A 13,798-nucleotide genomic window follows, 5' to 3' on the forward strand; every position below is an offset into this window, starting at 1 on the left:
CAGCTTACCCTTCGAGCCTGAGCCTTGGGTTGTGCAATCAGTTCATGGGACAAAAGTCACTGCTGTCACACTGCTCACGTAATGTATCTTTCTTTAAGTCATATCGAGCTCCTGTTGCGGCTCAGAACCATGGACATGTGGTACCATCTGATGCGGACTCTGTGTGTTCAGATGACGAATTTAATGATATGGGTTCGATTCCACCTGTTGTTCCACTGGCAAACAATGTGACGTCTAGTCCATGTGGTGAATTTCCATCTGTGTTACCATCTGATATGGAGTCTGAGCCTGTTCTTATGTCTCCCCCTACTGAACGTTTGTTACCAGAGTCTGATTCTCGACGACGGGGTATGGGGAGGTATCAGTTACGTCCATGTCCTGTTCGTTCTACACGTTTGAAGAATTATGTAACATGCTTAAAATGAATATGTGTTTATGTTTCATTTTGTTTAATTTTTGGAGGAATGTGATGTGTTTGTTTCTCTTACCTCATCTCGACTGGCGTTCCCAAAGGGGATCGCACTGCCTCACACTTTTTTTATATATTAAATGTGGTTGATTGGTTAATTAGGGGGTGGGGTTTTGTTTGTAATAAAAGAGTCCTGTTGTGGCCAGGACAATAACCAGTCTAACCTGTGTGTGGTTAATCATTACTTCCGACATTACAGAGAGAGCTGGTAACAAGCAGCACAGCACGGCAAACAGGAACAAGCAGGGGCAAGTCGGCCCTACAGGACAGCTGATAGCCGCACCGGCCGCGCTGGCTCGTACCGGAGTAGAGGGGCAGAGGACAGTATGGAAGAACAGAAAGCCAGGTGCACTGGAAACCGCGGACCGACCGTGCCGCTGCTGGCGTCCGCGGTCCCGTGCTCCCGCTTACCATCTGCCTCCTGCCGCTGCCGCGATCGCGGTCGCAGACGTAGTCCGCAGTCCCCAGTCCCCTGTACACAAATCCTCAGTCCACAGAGTCCAGGGACTCTCTGCGGTGCTTCTGCGGTGTGTCCCGTAGTGTGCTCCTTGCTGGGCTCCTTGCTCGCAGCTTCCTACTCGGCTCGGCTGTGCTGCATCCAGTGGTCTAAGTGGGCAGGAACGGCAGGGCACGGCGTGCCCCTACTTCTTTAATTCTGTAGATTCCGTTCCCATACTTTTATATTATGAACATGCGTCCGTGGACAGGCGGGGAGTAGAGAAGGAAAAGGTCTCGGTCTCCTACTTCCTGCCCAGACAAGACAAGGAAGGTGTCCGCTTCTGCTCTGCCGCTGGTAGCTGCCCCCTCTTTCTTACTCCTATTCCCTCTCGTTCTGTCTAACTCCTTCTCACTTTTCCGAAATCATGAATCAAGAAATGGTTCTCACCGTCTCTTCCTGTTGCCCATTTGTACCCCTGTGAAATGGATGCAAAAAAGAAAAACACTTTTGCTGGAAATGCCGTTTTGACATTTTTCTATTCCAAAGTGCAGCCTCGGAAATAAAGTGTTCAAACTCTGAAAAATAATTAAATAAAGCAAGATGGAGTGTTCTTAAAGTGGCCAGATAATTTTTTTCAAACCCCAACACATTAGCGCCACTTTACAGAGTTTACAGTAAAGCGCTACTTTTGTTTTCTTGTCTTTCTTTGAACAGCATTGTTTTCCTCCGGTACCTCCTACATGGAGGTAGGGCCGGCGCTAGGCATGGGCAGTGTGGGTAGCTGCCCAGGGCCTGACACAAACGGGCTCATGGGAGGAGGGGCCCCCCCTCCTAGGGCCTCTAAGGGATGGTGTGGGAAGGCCTAGGGGAGGGTACACCTCTCAGGCAGCCAGTTCAGAGACTCGGCAGGGCGCCCATTGTCAGCACTTTAGCCCACACAAGTTTAACTCAGCCCCCAAGCAATTCTCACACCTTCAGTTCGAAATGGGCTGTACAAGAGTTGCTTGGGGTGGCTGAGAAGAGGAGCTGCGGCCCAAGTGGAGTCTGCACAAAGCAGCTTCCCCGAGATCAGAAGGAGTCACTTATGTAGATTTCAGGGGCCTCCCACATTCCCTTTTGCCCAGGGCCCAGAAAATCCTAGGACCGGCCCTGACTGGGGGTACTGCAATACCTGGTTGATGGGTGGATTGGAAAACGAAATGTGTACGGCGGCTTTGTGTTCACAAATGTGGTCTTTTGAAACCATACTGCTTACGTTTTGTAAGCATATAAGCAGTGAACATTGAAATGGGTCCTTTCTGGGCCCTGTAGTTATGTCCTTAACTTTTCAGGCAAAAATACTTGTTGATTTCTGAATAATGACTGTAAAAGTGTTAAGTTCACCGTGTTCCTGCTTACATTTTACATGCTTTATTAAATCTTTCATTCCTTATGAGTGTTTGCTTTTTCCAGGATGTTGTTACCTTTTCTTTCAGGCAGCATATTGCTCTTGCCTAGTGTGTAATTTGAATTGAGTCACATCCAGTTATTTATAGCAGGTCAAATTGGATTGTAGCTGAAGGCAGTATGAGTTTCTCTCAGTGGGGCAGTATGGTGTTCAGTGAGGGAGAAGATATAGCACTGGGGGCAGAGCTGCTAAATTTAGAACTGGGGAACCAGGTTCATTCAGCCTTCATGAACAGTCCCCCAGACCACTCTCCTGAGGGAGCACATTCCCATGCCAGACCTTAGAATACACCAGAAAAGCCCTGGTGTGTTAGCACCAGCAGGTGGACCCTAGCAGTGGCAAGTGTGGGTTCACCTTGAAGGTTTACCCACCACAATCCATACTGAAGTTCACCTCCAGTCTTGCGGGCAGGCCTACGAAGTAGTAGACCCTAGAGCAACAGTGACTCTGTCACTGAGGTCACAGGGCCCCTGAGAAGAGCTGGCTCTAGGGCGGTGCGACTGGTGTGACCGCAACGGGCACTGACTGGGGGCGTCGTATATTATGGTTTTAAAAGCACTTGCTGCCTTCTTCCTGGCCGCCAGCTATTTTCGGCAATAATAGAAATGTCATGATAACTCTGATGAATAAACTTCTTCCTAGAGCGAGATAAGAGATTTGTCTAGTGGAAGTTTTGACTCATGGAAAGATAGCGCAGAGGGTTAATGTGCCTGCTGCAAAGAAAATTTACCAGGCCCATCACAAAGTGCACATATTGTAAATAGGTCAGTGGGTTACTGCTATTGTCAGTGAGATCCTTTTGCTACTTGCAGTTTATAAGTTAAAATCCTAACAAAGAACAGTGAGCTATTAACTTTCATCTAAGAGCTGCATACGAACTGCAAGGTATAAACTAGAGCGTTATGGTTTTTTCCCTAAGCCTTTGATTATCCTAATGTTGCAAAAAGTGTTATTTTTGATACATATCAATAATGATTTTTAAAGAGAACCCCCAATCATGGTATTAAGTTTTAAATTCTGAGTTTGTGTTTCTCCAGGCCAATCACTATTAAACTATACTGTCTACTAGTATGGTTATCATGTGACTCCTACACCTTGTAGTCCTATGTCGGACTATACAGTCAGTTACACACGTAAAATTGATTGTCTCTGTGTATATTGCTGACAACAGAAACTCCATGGCTCGGAAACTAATGGCTCGTGCTTCCACTTTTAAGTATTTTTGGGACATTCTGTGATTAAAATAAATTCACAAAGTGGAATATGTTTCTAATGTCGATAGCTCATATTAATCGTTAAACAATCATGTGTATCCATTAGTTGAATTACATAACATAATAAGCTGTAATTGGTCAGTGAAATGCCACACAAATACTAAAGATTGGGATGTTTTGCGCATCCTGGCCACACCTCTAACTCCGCCCACTGATCCAATCCTCAGGTTATTCCCGCACTCTGATTCTCCACCCACAGTTCCCCTACTTTTTTTTCCCCACTTCGACCACTGGCTGCATCTCAACCCGCTCGCCTTGTCTCACTCGACTGCTCGACTATCTACTTCACTACACTAACACACAGATTACTTACGTAGGTGTTTCGTTAGTTCCCACTCTGGAGCGAACATGCCAAATTAATTGCAACTCCCTGTTGCACTTCATTCAACGAGTGTTACAGTCCTTGCACAGAGGGCCCCTCTTCGAGCAGGGGAATTGCATCAGTAAAAAGGCCCATACTTTCTCAAATTCTCTACCGCGTTCAGGCAAATGGATTTTATTAATAAGCAAGGTATACAGATGTAGTAAATCACATCGAAGGAACATTATACAGCCGTGACCAACTATACGTCCCATTGCCTTCTATGGGCAAAACACACACGTTATTTCTGAATTTCTTATAAATTATTTGTGGCTAATTGTCTTGTTGGTGTTGCTTCATTCTTTTGTAAAAAAAAAAAAAACCAAAAAAAAAAAAAAGGTTTGACAAGTAAATTGTCACTCTTTTCTATTCAACTTTTGTTATCCCTATACAAATACTTTGAGCTTCCATCAGACACCATTGTTGTAATATATATTTAGGACTCCTATTGCCAGGTGGTTTTGGAGGGCAGCCATCGTTCCTTTTAATGATTACTACTGAAGGGACAGCAATAAACCTATGAGAATTACTGGGCCCCATTCCTGCTATTTTGAGATCTAGAAATGAGAGAGCTCATTTGCCTCCATTCTTAAGAGCACTGATAATTCTAGAGAATGATAGGGAACACTGATGGAGGTCCAAACTGACAAGTGGGATAGTCCTGAGAAGATCAAGTAGAAACGAGCTCCAGAGAAGACATTTTGGACTAATGAAAGCAAGGCTGAAGTGCGAGAGTGGAATTTTGCAGTACAAAGTAGTTAATAAGTGTATGTGTTGACAGCCAATGGTTGTAGGCAAGTGAATGTTTAGCTTCATTCATTTGAAGAAAAAAACAATTTGAACCATAAAATGTGGTTCAGTAGCCCTCACATGTGCATAGATAATATTCTGTTTATAAACAGAAGAGCAAAATCAAAACAGCGGTCTCCCATTCGAACTTACGACATCCATATCTGGCACAAGTTGGATGTAGGATTTCAGATTTTGCACCAAATGATGTAACTGAACTGATGGTTTAACAATTACAAAAAACATAATGAAAAAGAGTATTACAAAACATTTCTTATGCATTTACCTGCAAGTCACATTCTCCTGCTTGATCACAAATAGGACAATCCAGAGGGTGGTTTGCCAGCAGGAATTCCATCACACCTTCTCTGTGGGGAACAAATATGTCTGTATATTACAGAAAACCGTATGTAAAACCAGTAGTTGGAGAATTCCTTTTTACTTCACTAAACAAAGTTTTATTCACTGCCACTGGAAACTACTTAAAAACGAGCACTGGCAATGCCAATTAATCTGGATTCGACACACAGTGAGGTACAGAGGGTAAGCAGCCAGAAGTAATGGAGGATGGGGGAAAGGAGGTGTCAGATGGCATTTAAGTGCAAGAGATAAAGACGGTAAGGGGCACAACAGTGACAAGAAGAGGAGGTAATGGGTAGCACAGTGGAGACTAGGGCACACAGATTATGTGGGTAGGGTGCTAGAGTAGAGGCAAGAGGTGCATAAGGGCCATGGAAACATGATAGACACTAACAGGAAGACATGACGGATCCTAGCAAGAAGACACAGGATAGCAAACAACAGGCGGTGGAACAAAGGCCAGGAAAAAAGGCACGAACAAGGAGTCAAAAAGAAGTTCAGAACCATAAATATAATCACCAAGTTTGTAAACTTAATGTTACAATAGCATAAAAAACAATTAAATTATAGATTATCTTTCAGGCGATTGGTGGAAACTTCAACTGGGAGCCTGTGTAAGTCTAGATAAAGGTACCTTGCTTTCCTTGACTTTTCAGAGTTTGTCAGAATGTTCCATCCCTTCATAACTGGCATGGCACAGGCTGCAACTGGCTGCAGTAATATGAAAGAAACACCATCAGCAAACAACTCACCAAGATTAGAACACATAGTTACGTGCAAATATAACATGCAGGTGACTAGAAAAGAACAATGTGCTTGGTATAAGCAACAAGAGCCTAGGCAGCAACTCGGGTGTCCTGCAGAGACAGAAAGTGAGACCATTTTATAAAAGGACCTACTAAGAACCCCTCCCCCAGCAGTCCCGACCAGTGATTTTTCTGTGGCACCAGTGACTCCACGACTAGAGGCACAACATACAAAAGGGCCCTGTTGCCTTCAAAGAGATTGCCCTGGGAAGAGATTTTTGTGTACTGGTTTAACTGCTCCTTTCCATTTCAGAAACCCTAGTTATAATCCATACTTCAGCACTTAACCACATGTTCGGTGTTTCTGGGCAAATCATTATCTCCCTACACGTTAACTTATAAACGAGGAATACGTAAACATGAGTGATGTAAAACTGTTGCTATGAACTGCTGTTTACTAGTTTCCCAATTAAATCTTTCTCTTCTTCTTACTATCAAATGTAATATGGTTACAACCAGATCCCTGCAGAATACTGCTCAAACTTTAGCACCTCAGTTCTGAGAAGCCTCACACTACTCCTTGCATTAAATCTCAATAACCTCTCATCAAGGCAAGCTAACTAGGACATTTGTTAGCTACATTGTGTGATCCTTCAACAATCGGCTTGGAGTTTTGCACCCAGTGTACTGGCCGATATGTCATGTTTCATTCAGACAGGAGTTCAGCACTGATGTACAACTTAAGCAGCACTGTCATTCTGTCAAAAGCAGAGGCTGATTCAGAATGCGGTTACTAGAAAACGGTTTAGTGTTGGATACTTCGACCAGGCCCCTTGTCTGTACGATTCATGCCCTTGTTGCCAGCAAGTAAAAAAGGTCATTTTAAAATTGTATTTCAATGGGTCTCTATCCAGAATGGTCCTAAAATCTAAAAGAAGTAATTGTAGATCATCCCAATAATCAGAGTCTCACCGTTCTCGCCATTGCTCAACATTCTGGTCATCAGCAGCAATGCCCATACCATGCAAAGACTCTCTTCCAAAAATGATTGAAAAGGGAAAAAAGAAAATCCCTTTGAATGCCAAAAACATACTGAAAATGTGGCTTTTCTCTTTATATTGAAAGCAGCTGACTTCTTGAGTGACTGCCTATCCTAGATATTACACATGCATCTTTTTCTGGAGACATATTGATCCATAGGCTAAGAGTCACAATTTATTATTTTGTTAGGAGTACCATTGCAAGTGCAGAACCCATGCCGAGTCTTTGATCGTAGAGCTCGATTGAAGCTGTTAAAGGAATGCCATTATTTAAAATAAGTAATCAAAAGGCTCTTACGTCCACATAAAACAACTACAAAGTAGCAGCCGATGAACTTTATCTGCTATGCGCAAATTACCTTGGGAGCTTTCTCAATTTCCACAAGGCACATCCGACAGTTTCCAGCAACAGACAAACGTTCATGGTAACAGAAACGAGGGATCTGCATGCCAACTTTTTCACAGGCCTAAAATAGAATAATAAAAGCAAAAAGGAATTATGTGCAAGTACTTCATTTCAAGTTACTTCGCTCTGAAAGTACATGACATACTAAGTCTACAACAAAAGTTCATCATCATCATCATCACCAATTCACATCCCATGCTCTTAATTACTGCTTCAGAGGCATGCACCCATTATAATTAGCAGCATTACTGAACCAGGTGACCACTTGTAAGAGAATAGTTCTATCAGGTGGATAACCGAGTCATTGCAAAAACCTGTAACAGAGAAAAATATGCCTGCAGCTGAGGGACAATTTTGTTATCCAACGCACGGGGGCAAAAGCTCAAGTGTCTACACGTGTGGTTCTAAACATTTTCGAACCACAACCCACTTTTAAGAACAACAAACGAACAAAACGACATCCTACAGTCTTCCCTTTCACGCTCCATGTATCACTAAGATTCTTCACTTTAACCCTTTCTGTGCCAAGGACGTAACGGTTATGTCCTCCGCCACGAAGTCTGTGTGTAGAGGACTCAACAGTTACATCCTCTGCACACGTCCAGGAATTACCTCTGCTATTTTCAGCAGAGGGATTTCATTTTTAGGTCTCGCCTAATGATGCTGCGCATGCGCTTTGACAAGATCTATTGTTGTCGATTTAGCTTCCGAAGGGGGACAGAAGATGTGCACGAGCCCGGACATGCGATGTGCACGTGTACCAGGGACGCAACTAGGCCTTAACTTCGGGGGTGGCTAACATAGCAAATAAGGGGCGTGGCTAAAGTTAATCAAGGGGGCGGAGCTAAAATGGCAGACAATCAGGATCAGGTAATGCTCATGCCAAGCTGAGAAACAGAAGTGGCGATTCTGCATTACAAAACTGCACCTTGGTATTCATCATGCACCTCATGGTGACGCTTTCCACAGAGGCTCAAAGCAAAGACAACACTCTTCCAACCACACATGCATAAGGTGTAACCGGCTACTCGCATGGACAAGTGCTTCAGCATCGCACATAGGGGCAGTAAGTGCTCTACAAATACAATATAATATGCCCTGCTAGCTTCTTTAGCCCAATGGGCGTTGCACGCCTGGCAGGTATGTACACTCGTATGTAGCTGTGTACCTACATTTTGCACTGCCGTCCCCGGGCCATCCCACCAACAGCTTCACTATTCCCATTCAGCAGAAGACGTACATTCTTTTTATAGTGCAGCTTTGAGAACACCCACTTTTTCACAACTGCTCGTGAACGTGGATTGTCTACAAACAGCAGAAGTTCTGCACATAAAAGAGTACGCTTCCTTTATTCCCTTCTTTGAACCTCAGCAATTTACACAACGTTCAAGCAGGTTTCAGGCCTCCTGTTTCTGTGCGCGAGTAGCTTTTCCAGTTAAGGTTTTTCTGTAAATTCAGGCACTTATAGAAGTGTTCATCCCGTTACAAACTTAGGACTGCAAGAACCAGAATGCAGAGAAAACGTTAACTGGACATTTCTAGCGCAAGGAATGGGGAAACGTGAGAATACTGCATAATTTCCTTATTCACGTGACGCCTATTGCCTATTTACGGACTTCAGTGGACACAGCTTTCAGGACATTCACGATTCTGGGTAGTCCATTATTTTTTTCTTTCCACTGTCACGTTAAAACCTTCACACCTCCCAGCAAATAAAGTCTCGCTTCACGCCATCAGGCTGGGTTTACAATGCACCAGAGAATACCGAATCCCAGCCAATCCCACTTTAAACAATCAGCAGAGGTGTGTGGGTGGAGGCGACTACAGGAGCCAGGCGGGCAACTAGGGTTAAATTTCGGAGGGGGGGGGCTGAAAAAGATTTGGGGGGAGCGGCTAATTCTTCCAGCCATAACCAGAGTGGATGTAAGAAGGGCTAAAAACATAACAAAAGCCTAATTTACATTGAAATGGTCTTTTACAGACCTGTGAAGTACTCGGGTGCGGCTGCAATTAAAACGTCGCCAGCGCGAAGCTGTGTCAGCCCGGGCTGACACACACGACAGGGGGGGCTGAAGCCCGGTGAGCCCAATGGGTGTTGCGCGCCTGACGTGTACGCTCTGTGCTCTCTAAGATCAGCTCCCTTTCAGAGCCTCACGGTACCAGCCTCTATGCGCTATATGATAACCTTCAGTTTAGTGCCTGAAAGCCTTCACCTCTGTATGCGATATTACCTTGTATGATTTTCACTGCTTTTAACCTTTGAAATCTGTGCGCTCCATAAGACCACATTCTTCGAAGCCCCTTGACAAGCCAGCTGCTGTAAGGTTAGATCACATTAAATCAATTGGATCAAAGCCCCAATGCGCTACATTTAACCATATTAATTTTCACAGGTAGATGCTCTGTCTCTGTTTGCTATAATCAGGCAACACCAACGACGGTGCCGGGAATCACAGGCTTCTGTAGGCTTAATTTAATCACTTCTTTTCAACGCTGGATACCCTGCCTGTACGCGAGTGGACGGTCGCGCACACAGCTCTCCTTACCTGGTAGCGTGAAAACCCCAGAGGCGCGAGGGGCACCTGTTCACACAGCGGTGTTACCGGAGGGATGTGACATTCCTTCACAGGCACGGAGACAGGGGCGCGGGCTGGGTCTCTGCGCTATTCAGCCGGGTCTGGTGGCTCAGTGGACTAATGCGTCTACTGCAGGGGCCTGTGTTCGACCTCATGGTCACAGGTTCAAATCCCGGCGGGTCCACTCAGCCTTTCATCCATTTGAGGTCGATATAATGAGTACCATTGAGTTGGGTAACAACAAACATCTGTTATTTCAGCGCCAAGATGCCCGTAGTGGTGAACGTGCGCTTTACAAATACTCATGTTATGTTATGTTTATGTTATTCTCCTTCTGTCTCTCTCACCTCACTCACCCATTCATCCTCCTGTCTCCTTCAGCTGCCTGCTCTTTAGTATCCCCATGTCACCTCTGTGTCTTCTCTCTCTCAATAAACCCCTGCTCCCCTTCCCTACATTCCTATGACATGAGTGTGTCTCTTCTCTCTCCCCCTAGAACCTGCCTCCCTTTAAGATGTCTATTTTTTTCATTCTTCCTTGTGCACTCCTACCTTTCTCACGCACCTGCTTCTTTGCCTGTGCTTTCTCTCTCATGCACTACTCCCTCACTTCTCTCTTCCTCCTCTTTAATCTCACTCGCATCCTCCTTGTGTCTCTTCTCAACACCCAGCACTCACTCACTGACTCTTCTCTGCCATTCTGTCTCTCTCACTTTCTCTGATTCTCTTCTGTTCTGGCATTTTCCTGCTCTTGCTCCAAGACCCAGAGCCAACCCCTTTGTAGCTTCTACCTGTACTCTAGATGTCTCTCCTTCGTCTCTCTAATTCCTCCCGCCTCCTTCATCTTTTCCTATTTGTCCAGGCCTCTTTTCATCTCGTGCATCAAAACACCCTCCTCTCTGCGCCCTTCTATATCACAGCCCTTCTGTCTCCCCTACACACCAATACTTCTCCTATCCTCCCCCTTGTCCTCCTGTGGCTGGCCCCACTTCTATCCCCTTCCATCGTCCCTCTTTTAGTTGTCTCGTGAGGCACTAATACTCCTGCCATGCCCCCTGCACAGCTCTGGAGCACCCGTGTGGCTCTGGAGAACTAGCGCCGCTGGTCCATGCTCATCTCCTGTGAGGTCACTGTAGGTTTTGATTCCCCCGCAGTGAGCAGGACATTCGTGTGCGCCCCTTAAGGACCCTCTACGTTAACTGGCTTCAGACCCCACTGAATGGCTTTTGGGGCTGGGGGACACCTAAAGTGCCTTGGGTCTTTTTGCTGTACTCAGGTCCTTTGTTAAACTGGGAACCGGCACTGGAGTATTTCTTCCTTGTCTTCGGCTCCTACTGTAGAGGAAGAAGAAACAAGCAGGGAACAGCACGAACACAGGGGCTATTTATCACACGGCAGCTGTGTTAGGCACTAGAGTGAGTAACTTGCACTTAACTCCCTCATGGTCTCCCACATGAAGACTAATGGAAAGGTTATGCAGCATCCACTATCCATCATCAAAATGGAGGAGATGCCATCACGCTGATCACTCAAGGCTTTTCTTTGATCTGCTCTAGACATCCAGATTTTGAAAGAACCCATTACCATCCAATGAAGTTTTGAGAAATAAGATTAGATGAGGATTTTCTTGTTAAAAATAAATCCAACAAGCATTTGCAATACAATAGGTCTTGCATGTATGCATGTTTGAGCTATTAACATTGCAAATAACAATGCCTTTTATTTCCGTTTTAGTTTTTAAAACATAAATAAAAGGCATTGTCATTTAAAATGCCAATAGTTTAAACTTGCGTAAATGCGAGACATATTGCATTGCAAATGCTTGTTTTTTCTTCAGCCTCAGGAGCAGGGGAAGACTTCCCCTGTCATTTGTATCGGGAGACCCGTGGCAAATCCGGGTAGAAGGAGTCTGTGGCTCCCTGCAGACTTCAGAACTTTCCATCACAGAAATGTGAGGAAAGGAAAATGCTACTTACCAGTATGCATCTGTTCTTAGCATGTACAGGTGCAGATTTCTATACTTTTGCATAGGTCGCCATCTGGTGTTGGGCTCGGATGTTTGCACTTTGTTTTTGTATAGGAAGAAGTCTTTGTAGTCACGAGGTAGGTGACTCCTTCCTAGGACGATAGTGCGCATGGACATCGACTCCATCCTTAGATTGCTTTTGCCATGCAGGGTTACGATGTAGTTGTAAGAAGTAGAAAGAGATGTCCATGTGTAATGTATCTAAGTAAGATAGTACTGAAACAGATAGAGGTATCCGTTGAGGCGGGTGGGTGTATACGAATGTGCAGCTCTACATGCCAAGAAAAGATGCATACTGGTAAGAAGCATTTTTCGTTCGAGGCATATGAGCAGCAGATTGTATACTTTTGTTTAGACTATACAGAAGTTACCTCCTTAGCGGTGGCTACCAGTATCTGTTGCAGTGGTTTGAAAAAGTGTTAATACAGCCTGGCCAACACTAGATTGTTGTTTTGCCTGCAAATCTACACAATGGTGTTTTGTGAAGGTGTGTGGTGTAGCCCAAGTTGCTGCTTTGCAGATGTCATCTAGGGGAATGTTCCTTAAGAATACTATGGAAGCCCCTAGTTTGCGTGTGGAATTAGCTCTAGGGGGAATGGTTAGCGTGCGTTTTGCTTTGATATAGCATATTTGAATGCATTTAACAATCCACCTTGCAATTCCCGTCTTTGAGATAGGGTTGCCTTTCTGAGGAGGGAAGAAAGCCACAAAGAGTTGTTTCTAAAGGATTTTTCTCCTTTCAATATAGTAGAGTATTGCTCTTTTAACCTCTAACATGTGAATAGCTTGTTCTGCCACCGAGTCTAGTTGAGGGAGAAACACTGGGAGCTCAACAGACTGGTTGAGATGGAAGGCAGATACAACTTTGGGTACAGATTTAGGGTTAGTCCTAAGAACCACTTTGTTATGATGGATTTGTAAAAATGGTTCTTGTATGGTTAATGCCTGGAGTTCACTAACTCCCCTGTGAGATGTGATAGCAACCAAAAAGGCTACCTTCCAAGTGAGGAACTGTAGGTCGCATTTGTGGAGAGGTTCAAAAGGGGGACCCATGAGTCTGGAAGGACCACATTTAGGTTCCACACTGGTGAGGGTGGGCCTCTGGGAGGAATTATTCTCTTAAATTCTTCCATTAAAGCTTTGTTAGCAGGCACTCAAAAAACCAAATGTCTGTTTTTGTGATAGGCTGCTATGGCAGCTAGATGTAGCCTAATAGATGTATATGTTAGGTTACATTGTTGTAGATGCAAGAGGTAGCAGGTAATGTTCTGAATAGAAGCATCTAATGGTTTGATTTTGTTGTTTGTGCAATAAATGACAAATCGTTTCCATTTTGCTGCATAGCATGCTCTGGTGGTAGGGTGTCTAGCTTCTTTAATGATATTCATGCAGTCTGGCGAAAGATTTAGGTAGCCAAACTCTAAGACCTCAGGTGCCAGGTCACAAGGTTGAGTTGATTGGGATCTGGATGTCTTCTCACTCCATGGTTCTGAGTGAGAAGCTTGGGTGAGATGTAGTTTTTGATGAGTAACTACTGATAGTTCCAATAGGGTTGTGAACTATGGTAGTCTGACCCATGTTGGAGCAACTAGGATCATTGTGAGGGAATGCTGTTTGAGTTTCCGAACCATTAACGGAATGAGTGGGAGAGGCGGAAAAGGGTAAGCAAAGTTGCCTGACCAGTTCATCCATAGCGCATGCCCTTTGGACAATGGGTATGGATACCTGGACGCGAAGGTTGGGAATTTAGCGCTGTGGTGTGTGGCGAACAGATCGATTTCTGGGTGGCCCCACATGTGAAAGAATGGAAGAATAACTTGAAGATGAATTTCCCATTCTTGGATCTGCTTTGTTTGACGACTGAGC

General features: G+C 44.6%; 1 protein-coding gene across 1 annotated transcript in view; it reads right to left on the reverse strand.

The window, feature by feature from the left end:
- Positions 1-13,798, reverse strand: part of NDUFS1 (NADH:ubiquinone oxidoreductase core subunit S1) — a 779,390-nt gene that overhangs the window by 619,090 nt on the left and 146,502 nt on the right. The window contains exons 4-6 of the mRNA XM_078680296.1: positions 7,285-7,392; positions 5,774-5,850; positions 5,066-5,147 (exon numbers count right to left, since the gene is read on the reverse strand). Coding sequence (XP_078536422.1) covers positions 5,066-5,147; positions 5,774-5,850; positions 7,285-7,392 — 267 coding nt within the window. The remainder of the gene's footprint in view (positions 1-5,065; positions 5,148-5,773; positions 5,851-7,284; positions 7,393-13,798) is intronic.

Source organism: Lissotriton helveticus, chromosome 3_1, assembly GCF_964261635.1.
Source record: "Lissotriton helveticus chromosome 3_1, aLisHel1.1, whole genome shotgun sequence".
NCBI classification, from domain to species: Eukaryota; Metazoa; Chordata; class Amphibia; order Caudata; family Salamandridae; genus Lissotriton; species Lissotriton helveticus.